General features: G+C 49.9%; 1 protein-coding gene across 3 annotated transcripts in view; it reads right to left on the bottom strand.

Annotated features, from left to right (window-relative positions):
- GAS7 (growth arrest specific 7) overlaps positions 1-19,477 on the bottom strand; it is an 89,261-nt gene that overhangs the window by 57,718 nt on the left and 12,066 nt on the right. Inside the window, exon 1 of one of the 3 annotated variants that reach the window (XM_057423122.1) lies at positions 2,509-2,556. The exons of the other annotated variants lie outside the window; for them this stretch is intronic. Within the exon in view, the coding sequence (XP_057279105.1) occupies positions 2,509-2,541 (33 nt within the window). The 5' untranslated portion in view covers positions 2,542-2,556. Of the gene's footprint in view, positions 1-2,508; positions 2,557-19,477 lie in introns of those variants that run through there. 3 annotated transcript variants of the gene reach the window in all.

The raw sequence follows: 19,477 nt of genomic DNA on the forward strand, positions 1-19,477 counted from the left end.
ACTGCGCACTGGTGTATGGCATTGATAACATACTTTCATCACACGGACCTTACAAACAGAATGGTTTGTGCAACCATTCTTTTCACCCTGTTCAACTTCTGGGACTTGCCATGCAGGGGAGTTTTTCCGTCTCACATCTCTCTCAGTTTCACCTCACTACAGTTTCAGCTAATGTAATGAAACACGGGGCAGAAAACAGAACTCCTGGAAGAGTCTGACCAGTGCAGCCACCCCAGTAACTGCAGTAACAGCTAAGGAAGCTGTTTGATTTCTGTCTCCATGTCTGCCTCCTGAGGGGCTGCCTTTGCACCTTACCCATACACGATCCTTATCCAAACCAAGCAGGTTTGGTGAGAAAGCCACAGCTTTCCTTCCAGAGGCTGAGAATCAAGTAACATATGCAGAGAAGAGTGCGTATGATAGCCCCAAACTATTGTCTGAACCACAAAACCAGTCTCTTTCCCAGCATATTCCAAGCAATAGCACAGAATGCTGGGACATATCCTGGGACAGCTCCTGAACTCTCTCATTAATGGTCCCCCTTTATTGTTTGCCAAAGCCCACTGAAGAAGAAATAAACTCTGCAGCGTAGGAGTGTACCAGCTCGTGAGGAATTTGGCAGCAGGTTGGGTCCCTCAGCTTCACTGCACAGATCTCTGGCCTTGAAGATAACAAAGTTACAGCAGACTATCTCTGCTGTGCATGATCACCCCATAATGAGGAATTTGGGATAATCCAACCCTGGGTTCTGTTCCAGAATCTGGAGGGTACTGAATTTCACACATTATTACTGCAGGCTTGTAATTTCTGTCCTTAACACCTGCTTTCCCTTCTGGAACTGAAGTCCTATCCATTCCTGCTATCCCTCTTTCTTAATATGGTCCTATAGTGATCCCAAGTACCAAGTAGGTCGAGACTTGATTTTAGGGCCCCTGGTATTACTTTATTTCACACAGTCAGCACCAGTATCTCGCAAGGACAGATACCAATGGTTTGCTTACGGGAAGCTCTGCAATTGTCTCAACATCCTTTGACTCACTTCTGTGTTGCTTCATCTCTCTCTGATGGACTACAGGAAAACCAAGGTCTTTTACAGACAGATGCCATGGCTGTATTCTTAAACAAAGGCTATGATGCGTGTGGACAGTATAGAGGTGGCCAGCAAATGTTGGATGAAAATAGTGTAAAGACCAAATTTAAGCCATGCTTGCAGGTGCTAATTCTATTATGAGTTACTAATATTTCTGTCTTTGCTTCTGATTTTGCCAACAAAGTAGTATTGCAAACACCATAGTCCCTATCAGTGATGATCAAGGGAAACCTCAGCACTGCCAAATGCTGAAGTTCTTGTAAAAAACAGGGCAGTGGTTTCCTTGGATGAGCATGGAGTATGGATATGTGGATCTCTTCCTTTTGTTTTAGAGAAGAATGTGTTCCTGAACAGCAACTCACTGTTGGGCAGGACATTGTACCCTCCTGCTCTCCATGCTCCATGGGGACTGCCGAGGAAGATCCTCTGGATGCTGGGACCACTGTTCTGTTAGAGTCCCTAACTGGTCCCAGTGCAATCCCATCCCACACACATGAACTCCCACTCTTATAGCAGCTCTGCTCCAAACTGATACTCCATACGTGAAAGAGGAACTGAAAATTAAACAGGGGAGGAACTGAAACGAAACTTGGCTTCATCCGAGTTTCCTCATCATTCTATGCTCATTGAAGAAAAGGAACCAGGAGTCTCTGGAATACTCGGTGTGGGGCAGTAGCATATGGGGCTATAGATCAAGTACTGCATAGTTTTGTCACACGCAGCAGGGCATCCCTTCAGAGTGCCATGGAGGCCATAGTGGCAGCACATCATCCCTTCTCTGCCAGACCAGATCTCAGTCACAGGAGAGACTTTCTCACCCTTACTCAGCAGACTGAGCCTAGACCCCGTCCTAGCCAGACCCTCTGCAGTCCCTTCCTTCAAGCATCAGCACAGTTAAACTGGTTCCACGTTTGCACACCCACCTGGCAGAAGTTCAGGCTAACTGGGCATGCGATGACAGACAATCCTGCTGCTGTGACAGGACAGAGACGGGGGCCAGGAGACAGCACGGAGACGGGAAGCAGCCGGCAGATGGTGTTCAAGAGCCCAGCTCCAGAGCTGGCACGGCACCCCGACAGGCTTCAAACCTCCCCCCAGACCCAGCTCTTACACACCCTGTGCCCAGCCACATGTCATGGGATAAGTGAGGCACTCCTGCTTGCACACCTCATCCTTGGACGGCCCAGCAAGCCCGTGCTGGTACTTTGATGTCCTGTTTCTACTTTTAGGAGAATTATTGCCAGGACAGTTTATGAGGATGGTAAATCACAACATGGAGAAGAGGTTTCGCTATCAGCAGAGAACATTCCGAACCAGCAAAAACAGAACAGCAGACAGTGACTCTGTTGAAACTAGACAGGCTCAGACTGAAAAGAATCTGCCACTTGTGAGGATAAGTAGTGACTGGAATGGCTTACCAGGGGGCTCTGTACTTCTTGAAGTTCCTCCATCAAGATTAAGTGCCTCTTTTTAGAAGATCTGCTCTATTCCAACCAAAGGAAGAGATGGGACCCTGAAGCCCCTTCCCCAGCAGCGCAGAAGCCCGGGCAGGGTGGGTTATCAACCCCTTCTGCCTTCCAGATCTTGCAAATCCCACAGTGCCTATTTGCTGAGAGAGACACTCGAGACACTCCCCTCACTGGGAGCGTCACCCAGGCGCTGCACGGTGGTGGACAGGCAGCTCTGGACCTGAAAAGGATGCCTGCAGCACACAGTTGAGGAAACAGGAAATCTGAACAATGTGAGCAGAGCACAGACCGTCTGACCCCACTCAAATCCTCCTGCATCTCTATTTGCTGCCTGGAAAAGGGATCAAAGTATCTCTCAAAACAGTCATACCCAAGAACACAAGCACTTCCCTCCTACGAGACTTCCTAGGATTGGAAGTCCATGTAGCAAGGGTACATACAGAGACAGGCAAGAGCCAGCACCCAACAGGCCTCATTCTCCATGACAAGCGATGGGTTTCTGTCTGCAGAAACTCAGGGACAGGATTCGCCTGATACACACACAGCAGAAAGGAACCAGAAAAGAGCAGTAAATTCAAAAGGCCTCTCAAAGCAGAGAGGGCACTGGAGCACTTAAACAAACCATACACCATAGAGCTAGCAAAGGCAAGCATATGAAATAAAAGCAGATGTATGGGGTTAAGCCACCTAGTCCATGACACCACCATTGACAAGAGGCAGAAGGATATGCTTTTTAGGGCAGAGCACATGAACCTGACGACTGCTTGTGGTCCATTCCCCCTGCATCTGCAGGTGATGGGTTAGGTCAGGGAGAGGAGGACAGCCAGTGCAGGCAGGACAGCTGCTCCACAGCATCACAACCTACCCAGAGGTGACACCCTTGACCAGCGAGCAGTGTTTCATATGTGCAATGTTAAGCACAGTTTGTCTAGGATCATGTTTGAAGAGAATGACAACTGGGTCAGACATATTAGATGACACATGCAAAAAAGAGCACCACTATGGCCTGAACATTGAAGCCCTGGTACTTGTCTAGCTGAGCCTGCTCAGAACAGGGCAGATGTCCAGAAGGGAGACAGTGGGGATGCCTCTCCCCCTCTGCAGCTTCTGACTTTCCAACTATTTAATTTCTCTCTCTTCTTGACCAAGTTAGCAGCAGCTTGACTCGTCCCATTCCTTTGGAAGCCCACGTGGCAATGTGGTCCCCTCCCAGTGGTGGAAAAAAGAGCCAGAGAAGGGGTTTTATACAGCAAAGTGAGGCAACGGGGATTGAAGGGTCCACCATACAGCCCATCCCATGCTGACTGACCCTCTGAGACTAGTTCAGACTTGCTCAATAGAGGAAAATCACTTCCCATTTTCAAACTACAGGAAATCCCCATTCCCCTTCAAAGAAGGATGCTGGGGAGGAAACATCTGTGCACTTAAAAGCCTGAGCTGCCTGAAGATGAGTTAGCTCATAGTGCTCTCCAGCAGAGTGCAGCCCCGGGGCTCTCCTGAACACACAACCCAAGGTAAAGCAGAACAACCCCAAAAGCTCAAATGCAGGTCCTGAGCAACCTGCTCTAACTCTGAACAGGGGGCTGGACCAGAGACCTCCAAAAGCCTCTTCCAATTCACATTCTTCCATGATTTTATGGAACAATGGAGCAATGCAGCCTCAGAGCAACTGAAGGGGATGCCTCGAGCTGTGGGAGAGGTTTGACCTGCATGCAGGGGCAGTACCGCCCTGTTGTTGCTGCTTGTTCAGTCACACTGCACTCCTGCTGCAGATTCAGCTCAGCAGCAACCCTGCAATGCCCTGCCTGGTGCTGGAGGATCACTGGTGACAGAAAGCTGGACAAAACATGCAGGGAAACTCCATGCGAGAAGCAACGCAAGGAGACAACAAAGAAGATCTGCCAGAATGTGAGCCTGCACCAGAACAGCCCTCTGTTCTGCAGTGAAAAGCTTGCTCTGTATTGATATTACTGAGCTTCTGTTTCTGTCTGACTGCAGTTTTCATATATCATAGAATCACAGAATCCCAGCCTGGTTCGTGTTGGAAAGGACCTTAAAGCTCATCCAGCTCCAACATCCTGCCATGAGCAGGGACACCTTCCACTAGAGCAGGTTGCTCCAAGCCCCATCCAACCTGGCCTTGAACACTGCCAGGGATGGCACACACGCAACTTCCTCAGGCAGCCTGTGAGAGTCTCACCACTCTCGCAGTAAATACCTAACTTGGCCAAGGTGTGCATCAACCCAAGCATATGAAGCAGAAACAAGGCAGACGCGGTGCAGCCAAGGAAGTGGGGTCTGTGTCTGGACACAGCTGATGCCGCAAACAGAATCTGCTAGTGAGAAAAGCACACAGAAGACCCTTGGTGGCAGGGATGCTCGTGTCCATTCCAAGTTTGGCTTGAAAATCCCAGCACTGAGAAATGCCCTGCAGACATCTCAGGGTCCACCAACATGTGCCCTGGGTAAGTGGGATGCCTGGGACACCTCTGAAGCCCGCCAGCATTACCCACAGCCTCTCTCTGTCCCTCTAGTACTTTGAGTCATTCTGTATTTTGTTCATTTTTATGCAATCTTTCTTGCTCAACATTTGGTTTCCATGGAGTCACATACACTGTGCGAAACAGATTTATATTTAGAAAGTGGAGCGGCTCATATGACCCATCCCAGTTGTCATGGCAGCCAGCACAGCTCCCCTTTGGCTGCATCTGGTGGCACATGGCTGCTGGGGACAAGTCCCCCTCCCTGGGTGGCCCTGTGGGCACTGCCACTGCAGCAGAACACAGCAAGACAGTGCCACAGCCACAGCCACAGCCCCGCCACTCGTCCTCTTCAGGCACCGTACCTCATCGCTGGGCACCTCCTCCTCAAAGAGAAACGGTCCCTTTGCCTGTGCTAAGCATTAGGGTGTCACAGAGCGCTGCTTGAACGCAGCACATACCCCACGTGCCAGTCTACCAGGACAGCTCTCATTTTTCCCAGTCTTAAAAAACTCCCTGCCCTACTAAGTCCCGTCTCTGCCATGCCAAAGGCTTCTTCACTCCTTCTTCTTCTTGAATAATGTCAGCATCTCCAAGCTGCTGTTTCCTTGGATGCCATCTCTGCCTCCTTCCTACCAACCCATTGCAGCTGTGACCAGGAGGAGGCTCTTCATAGACTCATAGAATGATAAGGGTTGGAAAGGACCTTAAAATCTTGTGCATGGGTCTCTCATCAGGGCTATCCCTCTTGGAGCTCCACACCTCTCTACATCCCATTTGGCTCTGAAATGCAGTGTACATGCTCCCCACCCAGCTCTGCCTTCCCTGCTGAGGGCCTGCTCCATCCACAGCTGCCAAACCGTCCCTCCTCTCCCACCCAGGTCCCTGGCTGCATCACAGCCATGTGCCCAGGACTCTGCTTTAAGGTAATATCCATGAATAGCCCCATGTTTGCAGAGAGTTAGCCTTCTGGGACTGGTATACTTTTCTCTGCCAGTACTCTAAATTAGGGGAAAACAAACCATTTCTGAAGGATACGTGACCCAGGGAGACAGACAGGGTGATGTTTTCTAGCTCAGTGTTGTGTGAGAGACTGAAGTGAGTGGGAAGAGAAATGCTCTGATCTGTGAAACCTGCCTAGACCCTTCCAAAATAGAGGGTGTTGAGCCAGAGGTGAAAAACTCCAGTCCTTTCCTGCCTTCCTTCTCGATGTGTGCCTGGTGCACCAAGCCACATGACTGGGAGAAGCCACAGCATTGAGCTGCAGCTGGCCCTCTCACAGAATCCCAGGATGGTTTGTGTTGGAAGGGACCTTAAAGCTCATCCAGTTCCAACCCCACTGAATCACAGAATCAACCTCACTGAATTACAGAATGGTTTGGGTTGGAAGGGGCCTTAAAGATCACCTAGTCCCAACCCCCTGCCACAGGGCATGGCACCCATGGCACCAGGTCTGGCCCAGATCCTGATGATGATGATGCTCACTCACAGGAAAGCAGCAGTCCAGGGAGATGCTTGTCAATCGCTATCAGCTCCTTTTGGTTGAGAGGAAAAGTAGGCAGGTGTGAGAAGTTGGAAGGATAAGACGGGGATGAGGTAGATTCAATGTGGGCAAAGAGTGTGGGAGTGGGGCCCTGATGTGGGGAGGGCGGTTGGCAAGAAGGAGAATAACAAGCATGTGATGGCTCCCAATTTGGGGAGCAGATGGTGTGCCAGGAGGGGAACGCAGACTGCAGAGGACAGCTCTGCTGGCTTTTTCTCCTCCTGCCCTGCCCAAGTTCAGGGCTTTCAGTACTTTCCTGTGCTCCCTTTTCCATGTGCTCCCAGCAGATATGAGTGCTACCCTGTGACAGCATTTAGCACTGCCTGACAAGGGCCAAGAGTCCTGGCACTGAATTAGCTAGCAGGCAAGAAAAGGGAAGCAAAGCACCACCCTCACAGCAGGCGCTGAAGACCCTCAACAGCCAGATGGGAGCAGCGTCTGCTCTGACAAAACGTGTCTAGAACATGGTGACCGTGGCTAAACGCACATGTGTATCCTTGCAAGTCTAATGCATATATACCACAGGGAGCTCAAAAATCACTTCCTAGGAAAAGACAAGGTTCTTTTTCCTTTCTGTGCTAATGGACAAAAAGTAATTTAATGGACAAATCTGTCCCATTCAGTTTGAGCATCCCCTTGCAGCTACTGTTACCCAGGCAAGCTATGCGTGGAAAGGTGATGGCCAGAGTGAGACGGGATGGGGAAGAAGCTCTTCCCAGGAGCTCCAGTGGGTGGTCATACTGGGCAGCAGCAAGGAGCTGGCACTGCTACGTGGTCCGGGAAGGCCAAGGAGGAGTCAACCAGGCAGATTGCTGTGATGAAGGTCTCAGCTCCACACACAATGGAGCACAGAGGAACAATACCAGCAACAGAGAGACAATGATGGGTGGGGAGCTGAGATAACCTAATCCCACAAAGACAGCACCCTGCCTGGAGCCTCCCCTGTGCAAGAGAGCAATCAGCCCCATTGGCTGGGGTGAAAACCATCACAGTGAGTCAAGGGAAAGGCTCTCTAGATCATTTTACAGACTGATAGTGCCTCTAGGGTTATGGGGCTCATGGGATGCAAGCAAAGAGTCTCTTGGGATTATACAAAACATGGGATGATTAAGGGAAGAAACAAAGGCGGGGGAATGGTGCATCTGCCAGCATACAGCCAGCTGGGATCACCAACAAGCAGCACACTCAGTGCTTTGCCCTGCTACCTTTCTGCTATTAGGAAATGAAGCCATGGTGTCTTCCTACCATGGTGTCTTGAAATAACAGGATGTGGCCAGCTGGGACAAAGCTGATTTCTCAAGAGACCCAGAGCTGACGGGAGCTCAGTTTCATGTTTCTATGCCCAAGCTCTGCATGCTGCTGCAGACACTCATACCACTAGGATATGACAGGGTGACATGAGCTACTTGAGTCACAGCCCCATCCCCTCAACAGGAATTGAGTGCCCGAGGTCTGCCACAGGCTGCCATGTACTGGCTGTCCTGGACCCGCAGATTTGTCCAGGCAGGAGTTATCGCATCATGGCCCGGCAGGGTGGGAACGGGCAGGAGAGAGCAAAAGCCTGGGGATGAGGCAGTGCCATCACTCTGAAAGCTCTGGTCTGGATGAGCCCTGTGCCAGGGCAGCCTGGGGGGAAGCAGGAGCCCTCCTCCCCTCACCCTGCTCAGGAGGGATGTGCCACTGTCTCTGACATCAGCATCTGGTACAAGGCAGAGCACCAGGGCCAAGCGCTCTGAAGGGCTTTGTTGTCCTGGGGAATCAGTGACAACAGGGCTATTGTGCAGGAAACCTTGTACTGCAAGAGTCACCCCCATATGCTCAGAGAGTCACAAGGCCAGGTCAGGCCAGCTGCAGCATTACTGCTTGTCTCCAGCCTGAAATGACATGCTGTGGGGACAGATCCCCCTCTGAGTGACTGCACACCCGCAGGATGGTCAGCCCAGGAGGCAGTCAGGGATGCAGGGGCATGATGCTTGCTCCTTGGAAAGGTGACTGGAAGCACCTAAAAGAAGGAACTTCCCGCAGCCACCTAAATGCACAGTGTGTCCCCTCGCCCTGGGCTGCTGCATGGAAAAGGGGGGCAGAGGGGTCTCCCCAGCAGGCTGGAGGGCAGGCAGAGAGCTGGGCAGCACAGCTGTGTTCTGTGCTCCTTGGGCCTGGGAGTGCAGCTGGTTTTGGAGAAATGGAACATCTGGGAATAATGCCAAATGTTTCTGTATGGGGCCTCCAGCCTGCGCGCTGCAGGAAGGCTCTGCCTGGCTAAGTGCTCTCTCCTCTATGTGCTGACACAACACGCTCTTACCGGCCCAGGATGAAGCCTGTGGCATACCCATGGTCACCTGCATGCAGGGACGTGTGCCCTCTCTCTGACCAGGGCCAAGAAGGACTTGAGGAGAAGGACTTGGGGGTGTTGGGTGATGAGAAGCTCCCCATGACCCAGCTTCAGTGAATGCTTGAGCCCAGAACCCCCCCATGTCCTGGGCTGCACCCCCAGAGCGTGAGCAGCAGGGTCATGGAGAGGATCCTGCCCCTCTGCTGTGCTCTGGGGAGAACCCCCTGCAGTCCTGATCCAGCTCTGGGGCAGCAGCACAAGAGGGACGTGGAGCTGTTGGAGCGAGGCCAGTGGAGGCCATGGAGATGCTGCGAGGGCTGGAGCAGCTCTGCTCTGGAGCCAGGCTGAGAGAGCTGGGCTGGGGCAGCCTGGAGAAGAGAAGGCTCCTGAAGGGGAGACCTGAGAGCAGCTCCAGTGCCTGAAGGGGCTGCAGAAAACCTGGAGAGGGGCTTGGGACAAGGGATGTAGGGACAGGCCAAGGGGAATGGCTTTAACCTGCCCGAAGGGAGGCTGAGCTGAGCTCTTAGGCAGAAGCTCTTCCCTGTGAGGGTGCTGAGGCGCTGGCACAGGGTGCCCAGAGAAGCTGTGGCTGCCCCATCCCTGGCAGTGTTCAAGGCCAGGTTGGACACAGGGGCTTGGAGCAAGCTGCTCTAGTGGAAGGGGTCCCTGCCTGTGGCAGGGGTTGGAGCTGGAGGAGCTTTAAGGTCCCTTCAACCCAAACCAGACCGGGATTCTGTGATTCTATGCAGAAGCATGGATGGCTTCATGGGATTAGATGCAATGTCAGGGTTGGATATTTCACAAGACATTGCAGTGAGCTGCAAGATGCGTGCATGACGACCTGAAGGGAGCCCCAAGCACTCTGGTCTTCATGGGGACATGCCCTACCCCATCCCAAACAATGCCACAGGGCCACCTGAAGACAAATGCGAAGCAGTAACTGCTTAACTAGTTAAATACTTCAACAGAAAACTAGCAGAAATGAGGTGGTAAAGAAACCTGTGCCTTGCTGGCTGTGCAGCTCTTTGAGGCACACTCCTGGCTTTGTGCACAGGCCGTTCAGTGTTGTGCCACACTTCGCTTCACCCTCCTTGCCCGTAGAACAAAACCCCTCCCAGAGGCATCCCTCACCCAGGGATGGTAACCCAGTGCCATTGCAGGAGCTAGTAGTAACAGACTCATTTGCTTTTGTGATTTGCATGGAACTGGGACAACTCCACTCTGGCGATACACAAGGTGCAAAAAGAAGTTATGTGTAAAATGAAATAGTGACAAATACACAAGTCCCTGTGAAAGAAAATGTTTCTCTCAATGGTACCATCTACTTGTGCAACATACCTTCATAAACGCATGCCACTTCCAAGGGGGCTCTGCCAGAGCCTGCCTTTACTCACTTCATCTCTCATACATCACTATGGCTCTTTTAACAAGCACAATTCTACTGCTGTGTTCTGCAGTTTCCCAGACACAATAAAATCTCTTTGTGAAAACAAGCCATCATTACTGTCTGTTCTTTTAGGAAGGAAGGGATTCTCCCTTAAATTGTACAGACTCCCTCCACGTGCACACACAAGCATGCAGAGCAGAGCCAAAGCATAGCAACCTCCACCTCTGCTGCAGTCATCTGCCAAATATGGCTAGTTACAAAAGCATTTTGGAGCAAGTTAGTAACGTGTTTGCAAGTTAGAAAAGCAAGTAAAAAGCATCATAGAGGAGTTTCTGGTCAGACCTCCAGACCTGATGGAATCCCCTTCTCAAGAAAAAGGATACCCTCAGATTGGCCAGAAAATAATCAGGGTTAGTTGTCTGACTTTATCGTGAATTAGTTTTTAGAAGACTTTAAATATCCTGTCTCTTTTAGCAAGAATGTTGTGACCAGCTCCCTGAGAACCTTATTGCAATGAACTGCATTTCTGAAAAGATACTTTTATTACAAATATTATCTCAAAATCTGTGCAATTAAACCAAAATTGGAATAGTTAACTCGGATTCTGTTCCTGGCCCCAGGCCTTCAGCAAACCTATTAACGTTTTGGCATATTACAGCTACATTTTCCAGCACTTTAAAATGAAATTTGCTTCCCCCTGTTTCTGTGGTAGGTCAGGATCCCCAAATAAAGCTCCTAGCTGCTTCTGCAGGCAGTCAACATGGGAACTTCTTACTTAAAGCATCCTCAATTCTCCTTGAATGGTGTTTCCCTGCAGAGGAAATCTTTATGCAGCCCCCGACATGATGCTCCCTGGATTAAATGGCCCTCCATGACCAAAACTTCAGGAACCTCAGATGCAGAGAAAACAATGAAATGGCCAAGATACAAAGTGCTGCCAGATGCACATTCCTGCGCCCTCCCTCCTAATCTCTCTCAGGCGTGGGGAATGTAACTGCTGTGGCCTGTAGCTTGCAGTAAAACACACTCAACCCACATGCGTTTTACTTTTGCTGTTGCTACAAGTCTAAATAAATGAGCAAGCAAAAATCAACCAAGGGCCGAAGGACATCCCCGTAACTTGGCAAGGCTGAAGGAGGCTGCTGGAGCCTCCACACAGAGCCAAGGCTCAAGCAAGACCCCAGACTGCGGCGGGACAGACGGACAGGACAGGCAGCCACCAGAGCATGAATGGGTGCTGGTCCAGCCGTGCAGCTGGTGTGATGGCAAGTAGGTGGCCATGCGCCCACCCCTGCTGGGGGGACAAGGTGCAACGTGTGGCACTGCCTTTGTACCCCTAGAGAGGACTGAGATGTCCCTAAAGAAAATCCTCCTTCTCCACCAGGCTTAACAACTCTGGAGGATGCTCGGGCAGGACATGCTGAGCATGACCACAAGCATCTGTGTCTGGCTGCCTTGACTGCTCCCACAGGAAGGCCTGGACAACCATGGCAGCATTGCCTGCTGGCACCAGAAGATTCCATATTAATTTACAAACTTCTTCCCACTGTAGGAATGGGGAAAAACGGGCAAATGTGACATACAGGTAATGCAGCACCATCAGTTACTTCTGAGGATGATCCTTGGTGGGCACAGCAGCAGACTCTCTACCACTGTATGAGAGCCACGCGCTCCCCTTTCCCCTCTGCAGCTTCTGCTGCTCCCAGGAAGGACCAAGCTGTTTCACATTGACCCTGGCAGCATGAAGTATTCTCTGGAGCTGCTGTCCCCTCTCTGGCACTCCTGCACAGGGACTCTGCTCCTCCTTCTGGCCTTCCTGATCTGGAAGAGGACACCCATGTCTCTCTCCCACATGCCACCTCCCCTCGACTCTAAAGCAAGAAGTGATTTCAATAGACTGGGGGGATGCCTCTTATCTCTGACACACCACCGCTGACAGGAGAGGGTTCGTTCATGTTTGCTTCCTAACTAGCAGCATACCCCTGAGCATCTGGAAAACCTCCATTTCTTGTCCTTGCAGCTACTGCTCCCAGCCCTCCGCACGCTACAGGGAGCTCGGATCTCATTTCCCCACTTCATGTCTTATTAATGAAATGCCACAATACAAACATTTTATCTCAGAAGAATATCCAGGTCACCACACTGTGAAATTCATTTAGTCCTGAGATGGCCCATATACAGTAACACCATTTCAGCCAGCACACTGCAGACAGTGGGAAGGATCCAGAGACAAGGGATGACACAGGCAGGCCTCAAGAAATGTGCTGGGACACAGATGTCATGGCAGGGGACTCATCTGTTGGAGATGATCAGCTATAGACAAGACAGATGCATGCAGCAAAGTGGAAAGGGCAGAAACACAGCCATGAAATAGATACTCAGCTTGGAAAACTGCAAGTACAAGAAAACAGCCCCTGAAACAGCCAATGGGAGGGAAATCCCTGGAAACAGCCATTGATGAATTCTAATTCACCCCCGGCAGTATCAGAGCATCCTCAGAAGAACACAGTGAGTGTCACTGGGTCACCTCCTCCTGCCATCTTTTCCTGGTCACTCCCCTGCCCCACTAACACTGGTTTAGAGGACATGAATAACCTGTCCATTTTAAAACAGCCATGCCTCCCTTCTTGACCCTCCATTCTCTTCTGGACTTCACTGGACTTCAAGCTTCTGATTGCATCAGAACAGCCACTTGAACTCTAATTCTTAGAAAAATGACTGAATGGATTATTTAACAACTTTTAAGGACCCTGGGCAGACAACAGGGATGTAATTAAAAGCCTGCACCATCTCATCATGGATGGATCCGTTGAACCAATCTGCATGTGACTGAACACTAGCCCCAAGGTGGAAGTGGGGCTGTAGGTGTCAGCAGTGGTACACCCCCCTGGAGAGACAAACATCTTCCTGGGAAGGGAAACAAGAGAGCAGCCTGAGAGACATGGACCTCAGCAGCAGCTTGGTGGCAAGTTCTGAGCCTCCAATTCGAACAAACTGGTTAGTCCAGAAAGGAGGAAAAACCAGAGATCTAGGAAAACCACCCTGGAAGGAAAGAGGAAAAGCTGTTTACTACAGAGCAGGAATGAGTGAGAGGGGAGTACCTCAGATACATCAACAAGCTGATGAAAAGAGAAAAGAGATGGTTTGTTTTCCTATCCATCACAGGTGGGATAAAAATGGATTTAAATTGCAGGAAAGAAGGTTCAGGATAGAGGTGATCTTGAAGCTATAGTATATCTTGGACATCCTTAAGAACAGGCCAGATAACTGTTTATAAGAAATGATGTAGGTATTATTGAGCCTTTCTTGGAGGAGAGGAGTGAGCCTATGACTACAATATGAGGATACACACACGTACCCTAGGCATTTGTTTTCCATAGAATCACAGATCACAAGATCACACTATGCTGACATTCCCTCATGTGGCTTGGAATAGACACACTTGATATGAGAATGGAAATATTATTAAAAGTATGACATCATGTATTAGAAAGAAAAGAAAATCCAATGTAAGAAAATGCTACTTAGAGAAGGTCAACACTTGGAGCTGAGAGTTAAGAACTGGGGTGGGGACTATGTCATCTTTCTGATGGCATTCACAATCTAATCTTTAATAATATTATCACACATCATTTTGTTCCACAGCCCCCTGATGCTTGAGTTATGTGATTACTCAGACACTGCTTAACTCCTACCTCATTTCCATCCTCTGGGGGGAAATATATTATGAGGGTAATGGATGCAGTTGTAAGAACAACAATTAAGATGACCACAGTTGGGAATAGAGCCCTGGAGACCACTGTGACGTGGGTTTTACTTCTCCTCAATCCTGGTATTTAAGAACAAATACGAGTCATCTTACTACCACCAGCTAAACCAGGGATATCTCCTTGCAGACACCCGTTTTCAAAGGGTTATGAAAGGCCTGGGTTCAGGTTTGTTCACCAATTATTTCTCAGCTCAGTCATGTTTGTTCCCCTTACATTCAAACAGTTCTCCATCCATAAGCCAAGTGCAAGAGAACTTTTCCAACCCACTCTGAATCATGAAGCCAGACAGCCTTCTGCACTGATGCAGCAGGGCCTTTAAAACTGTCAGTAAAACCATGAATGTGCTTGAGTGAGAGACACAGGGTCATTGTTTCTGAGAAGACCTGCTAAAAATTAGTCAGAGGTTGACAGGCTCACGGATCCTGTGCTGTATTATTCAAAGGATTCTGCAGATCAATGACCTTGGATTAGTACTAAGCATGCTGGGCAGAACAGTCTCTGTAAACCCCTTGGGCACTGCAGCACACCCATGCTCGGCACATCTGAGGGTTTCTGTGAGTGGCTGAGCTACAGAGCTGCCCCTGTCCCCCTGGCAGCATCCTGGAGACATTCAAGGCCAGGCTGGATGTGCCTCCTGACAACCTGAAGATGTCTCTGCTCATTGCAGGGGGGTTGGCACTAGGTGAGCTTTGAAGGTCCCTTCCAACCCAAACTATTCTATCTATGATCCAGCAGACTGTGCTCTCCCATCACCCTCCTCTTCTAGGCCTGTGGCACTGCCTCTGGTCTCATATAATTACCTGGATATCACTGCCTCAAAGAGGCACAGAGAAATAATTCCTACGCTGTAAGCCCTCTCTACATGAACCACTGGGAACTTCTGCATGTGAACCACAGCAGTGTTTGGAATGGAGGCATTTCCAGGCCTGCGGCTGCAGAAACCCTGAACCTAGGCAAAGCAAGGAAGTTCTGTTGAGTCTGCCAATTATATCACTGCTTTAGATGGGATTCTTAAGGCTATGGGATTTTTAATTCTTGTGTTTTGGTGAAAAAGGGCAGAATTCTAATTTTAATACAGACTTGACGAGAAAATAAATGGTCAGAAATTTCCCCATAGCAAGATGCTGCCCTGTGGAGAGCAGAAAGAACAGGGTGTTGCAGCACAGCTTTTGGTGCAGCTAACCCAGGAGTCATGGAAGCCCTCCCTTTAAAATACCCCAAGCCCCAGGCTCCTAAGCAGTACCCTCTGTCAGGAGTTTGCCCTGCTCAGGGTACCTCACTGTCCCGTTTCCCTCCTGAAACTCCCGACAAAGCCAAGGCCATCCTCCCAGTACATCTGTGGGGCTGCACCCAGCTGCATCACTGTGTGTGGGGCTCAGGGAGGCACGGGCAGGAACAGAAGGCATTTAGTTCTTGGAAAATTGTTTTAATTCAAGCCCAAGAGCCACTTTCTGGCTTGTAAAAAAAAAAACAACATATTTTCACCTCCCTGTTCTGCTGCACCAGCCTCGGTTATGGAGGAAGGAATGGGGAGCCGGAGCACAGCTTTGCGTTTGCAGGCAGGTCCCACCCTCCTCCTGGACACCAACCACCAGCTTTGGCCTCATGCCTAGGGAAGAAGCAGGACGATGCAGAACAGATGCTGAATTCAACTTACAGATTGATAACAACACCCCCAGGCTCCTGCTCTCTGAGTTAGCAAGAGGAAGAACAGTTTGGCAAGACATGAAAACTACATTTCAGTGTAGCTGCTTGTGGAGGCTGCCATACAGCCTGTTTAGAGGGCAAGTACAGAGCAGAGCTCACTACGCAGAGCTGGTCAGTGCTCCTGCCTCCATGCAGCGCTGCAGACTCCACCTGAGTGAACACAGGTGCCCGCAGCTCAGCTGGGGAGAAACACAAGACCCAGCTCCTTCAGCCTGGCCATCTGAAAAAGCATCAGGAGAGTCTGACTTCAGAAGCATCTCTTCCTCAGTTGGCTGTAAAGGAATCTGAGTGTTTTGTTTCTCTGAAGTAAAGATGAACTTGTTCTTCGCTGTCTGCATGTTGGATTGAGAAGTTTCTGCTACGGGACTGTCCATACTGGACCATCACAGAAGAAACAATCCTTGAAGCTTTTCCTACAGACGAGAAGGCTGCATGGAGACCTCATAGCAGCCTGCCAGTATCTGAAGGGGGCTATAGGGATGCTGGTGAGGGACTCTTCATTAGGGACTGTAGTGACAGGACAAGGGGTAATGGGTTAAAACTTAAACAGGGGAAGTTTAGATTGGACATAAGGAAGAAGTTCTTTACTGTGAGGGTGGTGAGGCACTGGAATGGGTTGCCCAGAGAAGCTGTGAATGCTCCATCCCTGGTGGTGTTCAAGGCCAGGTTGGACAGAGCCTTGGGTGACATGGTTTAGTGTGAGGTGTCCCTGCCCATGGCAGGGGGGTTGGAACTTGATGATCTTAAGGTCCTTTCCAACCACAACTGTTCTATAATTCTATGACTCTATGAAGCTTATGAGAAACCTGCTATTCCCCTGGGCATCCCATGCTTTCTAAGTGCCCACAGGCAGCCTCCCCAGGGGCAGGAGGATGTTCACTGCACAGCCTGGCAGCTAACACGCTCCCTGAGGAATGGAGAAGTGTGTGCTTGACTCCACACAAAGTTAAGAGGAAACTGAAGCCACTTCCTGCACTCAAGCTGCTTGGCTGCTGCAGGGGGTTGGTGGTTAACAGTCTTCTCTCCCTGCAGCTTTGAGTTGGTGGTCATCATGCACATAGAACCCTCCTGCACAGCCCCATGCCAGGCACTGCAGCTGCCAGGAGTCCTCCTCGGTCACACCAGCCCTCGGACTTGGCCTTCTCCACTGGTGAGCTTTGGGCAGCTCCTGCCAAGCATAAACCAACACTCAGTCCCCTTTGGAGAAATCAGCATCTCTTGCATCTGCTGTACAAAAGGGTCGGATGTCTGTCAGACAGTGGAGATAACCTGCTGGAGCAGCACATCTCCACCTTAGTGATGAGGTGGAGGTTGGGCTCTGGTCCCATCCCTAATGCCTTGTGGTCTGTGTGCTCAAAATACTTCACCCCTCACAACCCCAATCCCAGACAGGCAAGGGATGTGTTCAGCATCCCTGGAGACCCAACTACTGCAACCACAGGGTAGAATACCAGGGAAGGCATTGAGATGCCTCACAGCAGAGCTTTGCTCACATCCCCACTTCGAGCAGGCTCTCGTGCTCAGTGGCCCTGGAAGCTCACCCAGCAGAGAAGCCAACCCAAGAAAACAGCGAGTCCTCTGCTGCACAGAGCTGGACCAGTTGGTGGAGGGAGGCTCAACAGGTTCATCAAGGGAATGCTGCTGGATGCAGATGGGCTTACAGAGGCAGAGAAGGAGTGGAGGGGAAGCCAGCCTGGTCAGCTATCCACTGTCACCATAGGTCTTCACCTGTCATAGCCTAAACATCCCTCACATTGCTGTAAATATTGCTGTGCCTGTTGCTGAACTGAAACAGCAAAAGCTCACAGGCAACCTGAGATCAGCAGGACCTGTGTGCCTGTGACGTGTGTATGTGCCACCTTCCTGTGCAGCCCCCCACAGACAAGTGTCTGTCTCCCCAACCTTCACCCATGTTTCAGAGGGTGTCAGTAGTGCCGTGCTCCTCCTGCCACAGCATCTCTATGTTGTCCATCCCAAGTGCCTGTAATCAATTGGATTAAGGGAGGAAAGCTGTTCTGATAACAGAAGGAATTTCCCTTGTGAATCCTGCATAGCTGCAGGATCTCACCATGTGAAGAAAAACAAAACCTGCGTTATGTGAGGGAAATCTGGGAGATTACCCTGGCTTTGGCCAGAGTCTAATAGTCATCCTGCACACTTCAATGTATTGAATCTGTGTCTAATTAGTCATATGCTACTACACCATGGCAACACAGTTCGTGTTATTGTTCTTCAGAATAATATTGTTTAAAAATATGGAGAGCTCTAACTTTGCTGGAACTCGTGGTCGTAGTTCCTCAGACCATGCTCCTGAGAGAGGGAATCTCTGGAGCTGAAAGCCGTCCTCTCAGCATGCTCTGAGCAAAAATAATGAATGTGACATTTCATGATCTCCTCTGAAAGAGAAAAGTCTTTAGACAGGAAACAGGGCTGAAATCAAAATTAGTGCTACAGGAACAGCTTTCAGATCTGGCTTGCTCTTTTCTGGGGTGATATATTTAACTCCTGCCACTGGAGAAATTGCCTTCCTCCTCCTGGAGCTCAAGCCAAGCAGACAGAGGAGAAAAGGAGCCAACCCTGAAGAATTTATAAACGTATGTATTTTATATATTTATAAATTTCTCACCTTGAGGATAAAGCATGGAAGCTATCAAGGAAGACATCATCATAAATAATGGAAAAAGTTTACAACAGAGGAAACAATTGTGTCCTATGTTGCAATAACAGATGACACAATTCTGCCCCTTGGAAATATTCTGTTAAGGCAACTGAGGCAGTTACACATTACATGGCAGAGAGACACATTTGCTGCTCCCGGCAGAGCAGAACAAGACATCTCAGGTGTACAGGCTCTATTGAAGGCCAAGCTGTAATCTTGCTAAAATAAAAGTACTTTTAAGGCATTTAGGTGCACTGCATTTCAAGCAATAAGAATCATAGAATCACTGAATGGTTTAGGTTGGAGGGGACCTTAACATCATCCAGCTCCAACCCCTTCCACAGGCAGGGACACCTTCCACTAGAGCAGCTTGCTCCAAGCCCCTGTGTCCAACCTGGCCTTGAACACTGCCAGGGATGGGGCAGCCACAGCTTCTCTGGGCACCCTGTGCCAGCGCCTCAGCACCCTCACAGGGAAGAGCTTTTTCAGGTGAAAAGCCCCTCTATCCAGATAGGTGAGCTCAGGAGCAGTCTTGCTCCCTCAAGGCAGCAGGAAGGGGAAGGAAGCAGAGTGCTCAGCAAGTGTGGCTCTAACAGCATTGCATACATTAGGGACACACAGGCACAGAGCACTAATCAGTGCTAACAGGCATTCCGCTTGCATATTTCTGATCCTAGAGTCACAAAAGAGCCATTTCCAGAGATCCATATATTGTGCAGCTAAAAGCCATTCCATTCAGTGCAGCCAGCTTCATTCTGTATTACAAAAATCACTCTCTTTTTAGCTCCAAGTGCAGAGCCCAAGAGCTGCTGCTCTGCACAAGATAGTGCATGGCACTCTGACCAGCCCTGCTCATCAGCACCAGCACCTCTTGCATCCTGCCAAAACACTGAAAGCCGTAAGAACAAGCCTATGTACCACTAGTTCAGAATACGGGATAAGACCCATTGGCTGCGAGAGTCTGAACCTAGTGCAAAGACCACTGAGGTCAACTGAGAGAAAACTGGTGAAGCAGAAGAAGCAGAAGCACACAGCTGCTG

The sequence above is a fragment of the Pezoporus wallicus genome, unplaced genomic scaffold (genome assembly GCF_028554395.1).
Source record: "Pezoporus wallicus isolate ANWC-B61680 ecotype Strahan unplaced genomic scaffold, APGP_CSIRO_Pwel_v1 contig_8723, whole genome shotgun sequence".
NCBI classification, from domain to species: domain Eukaryota; kingdom Metazoa; phylum Chordata; class Aves; order Psittaciformes; family Psittacidae; genus Pezoporus; species Pezoporus wallicus.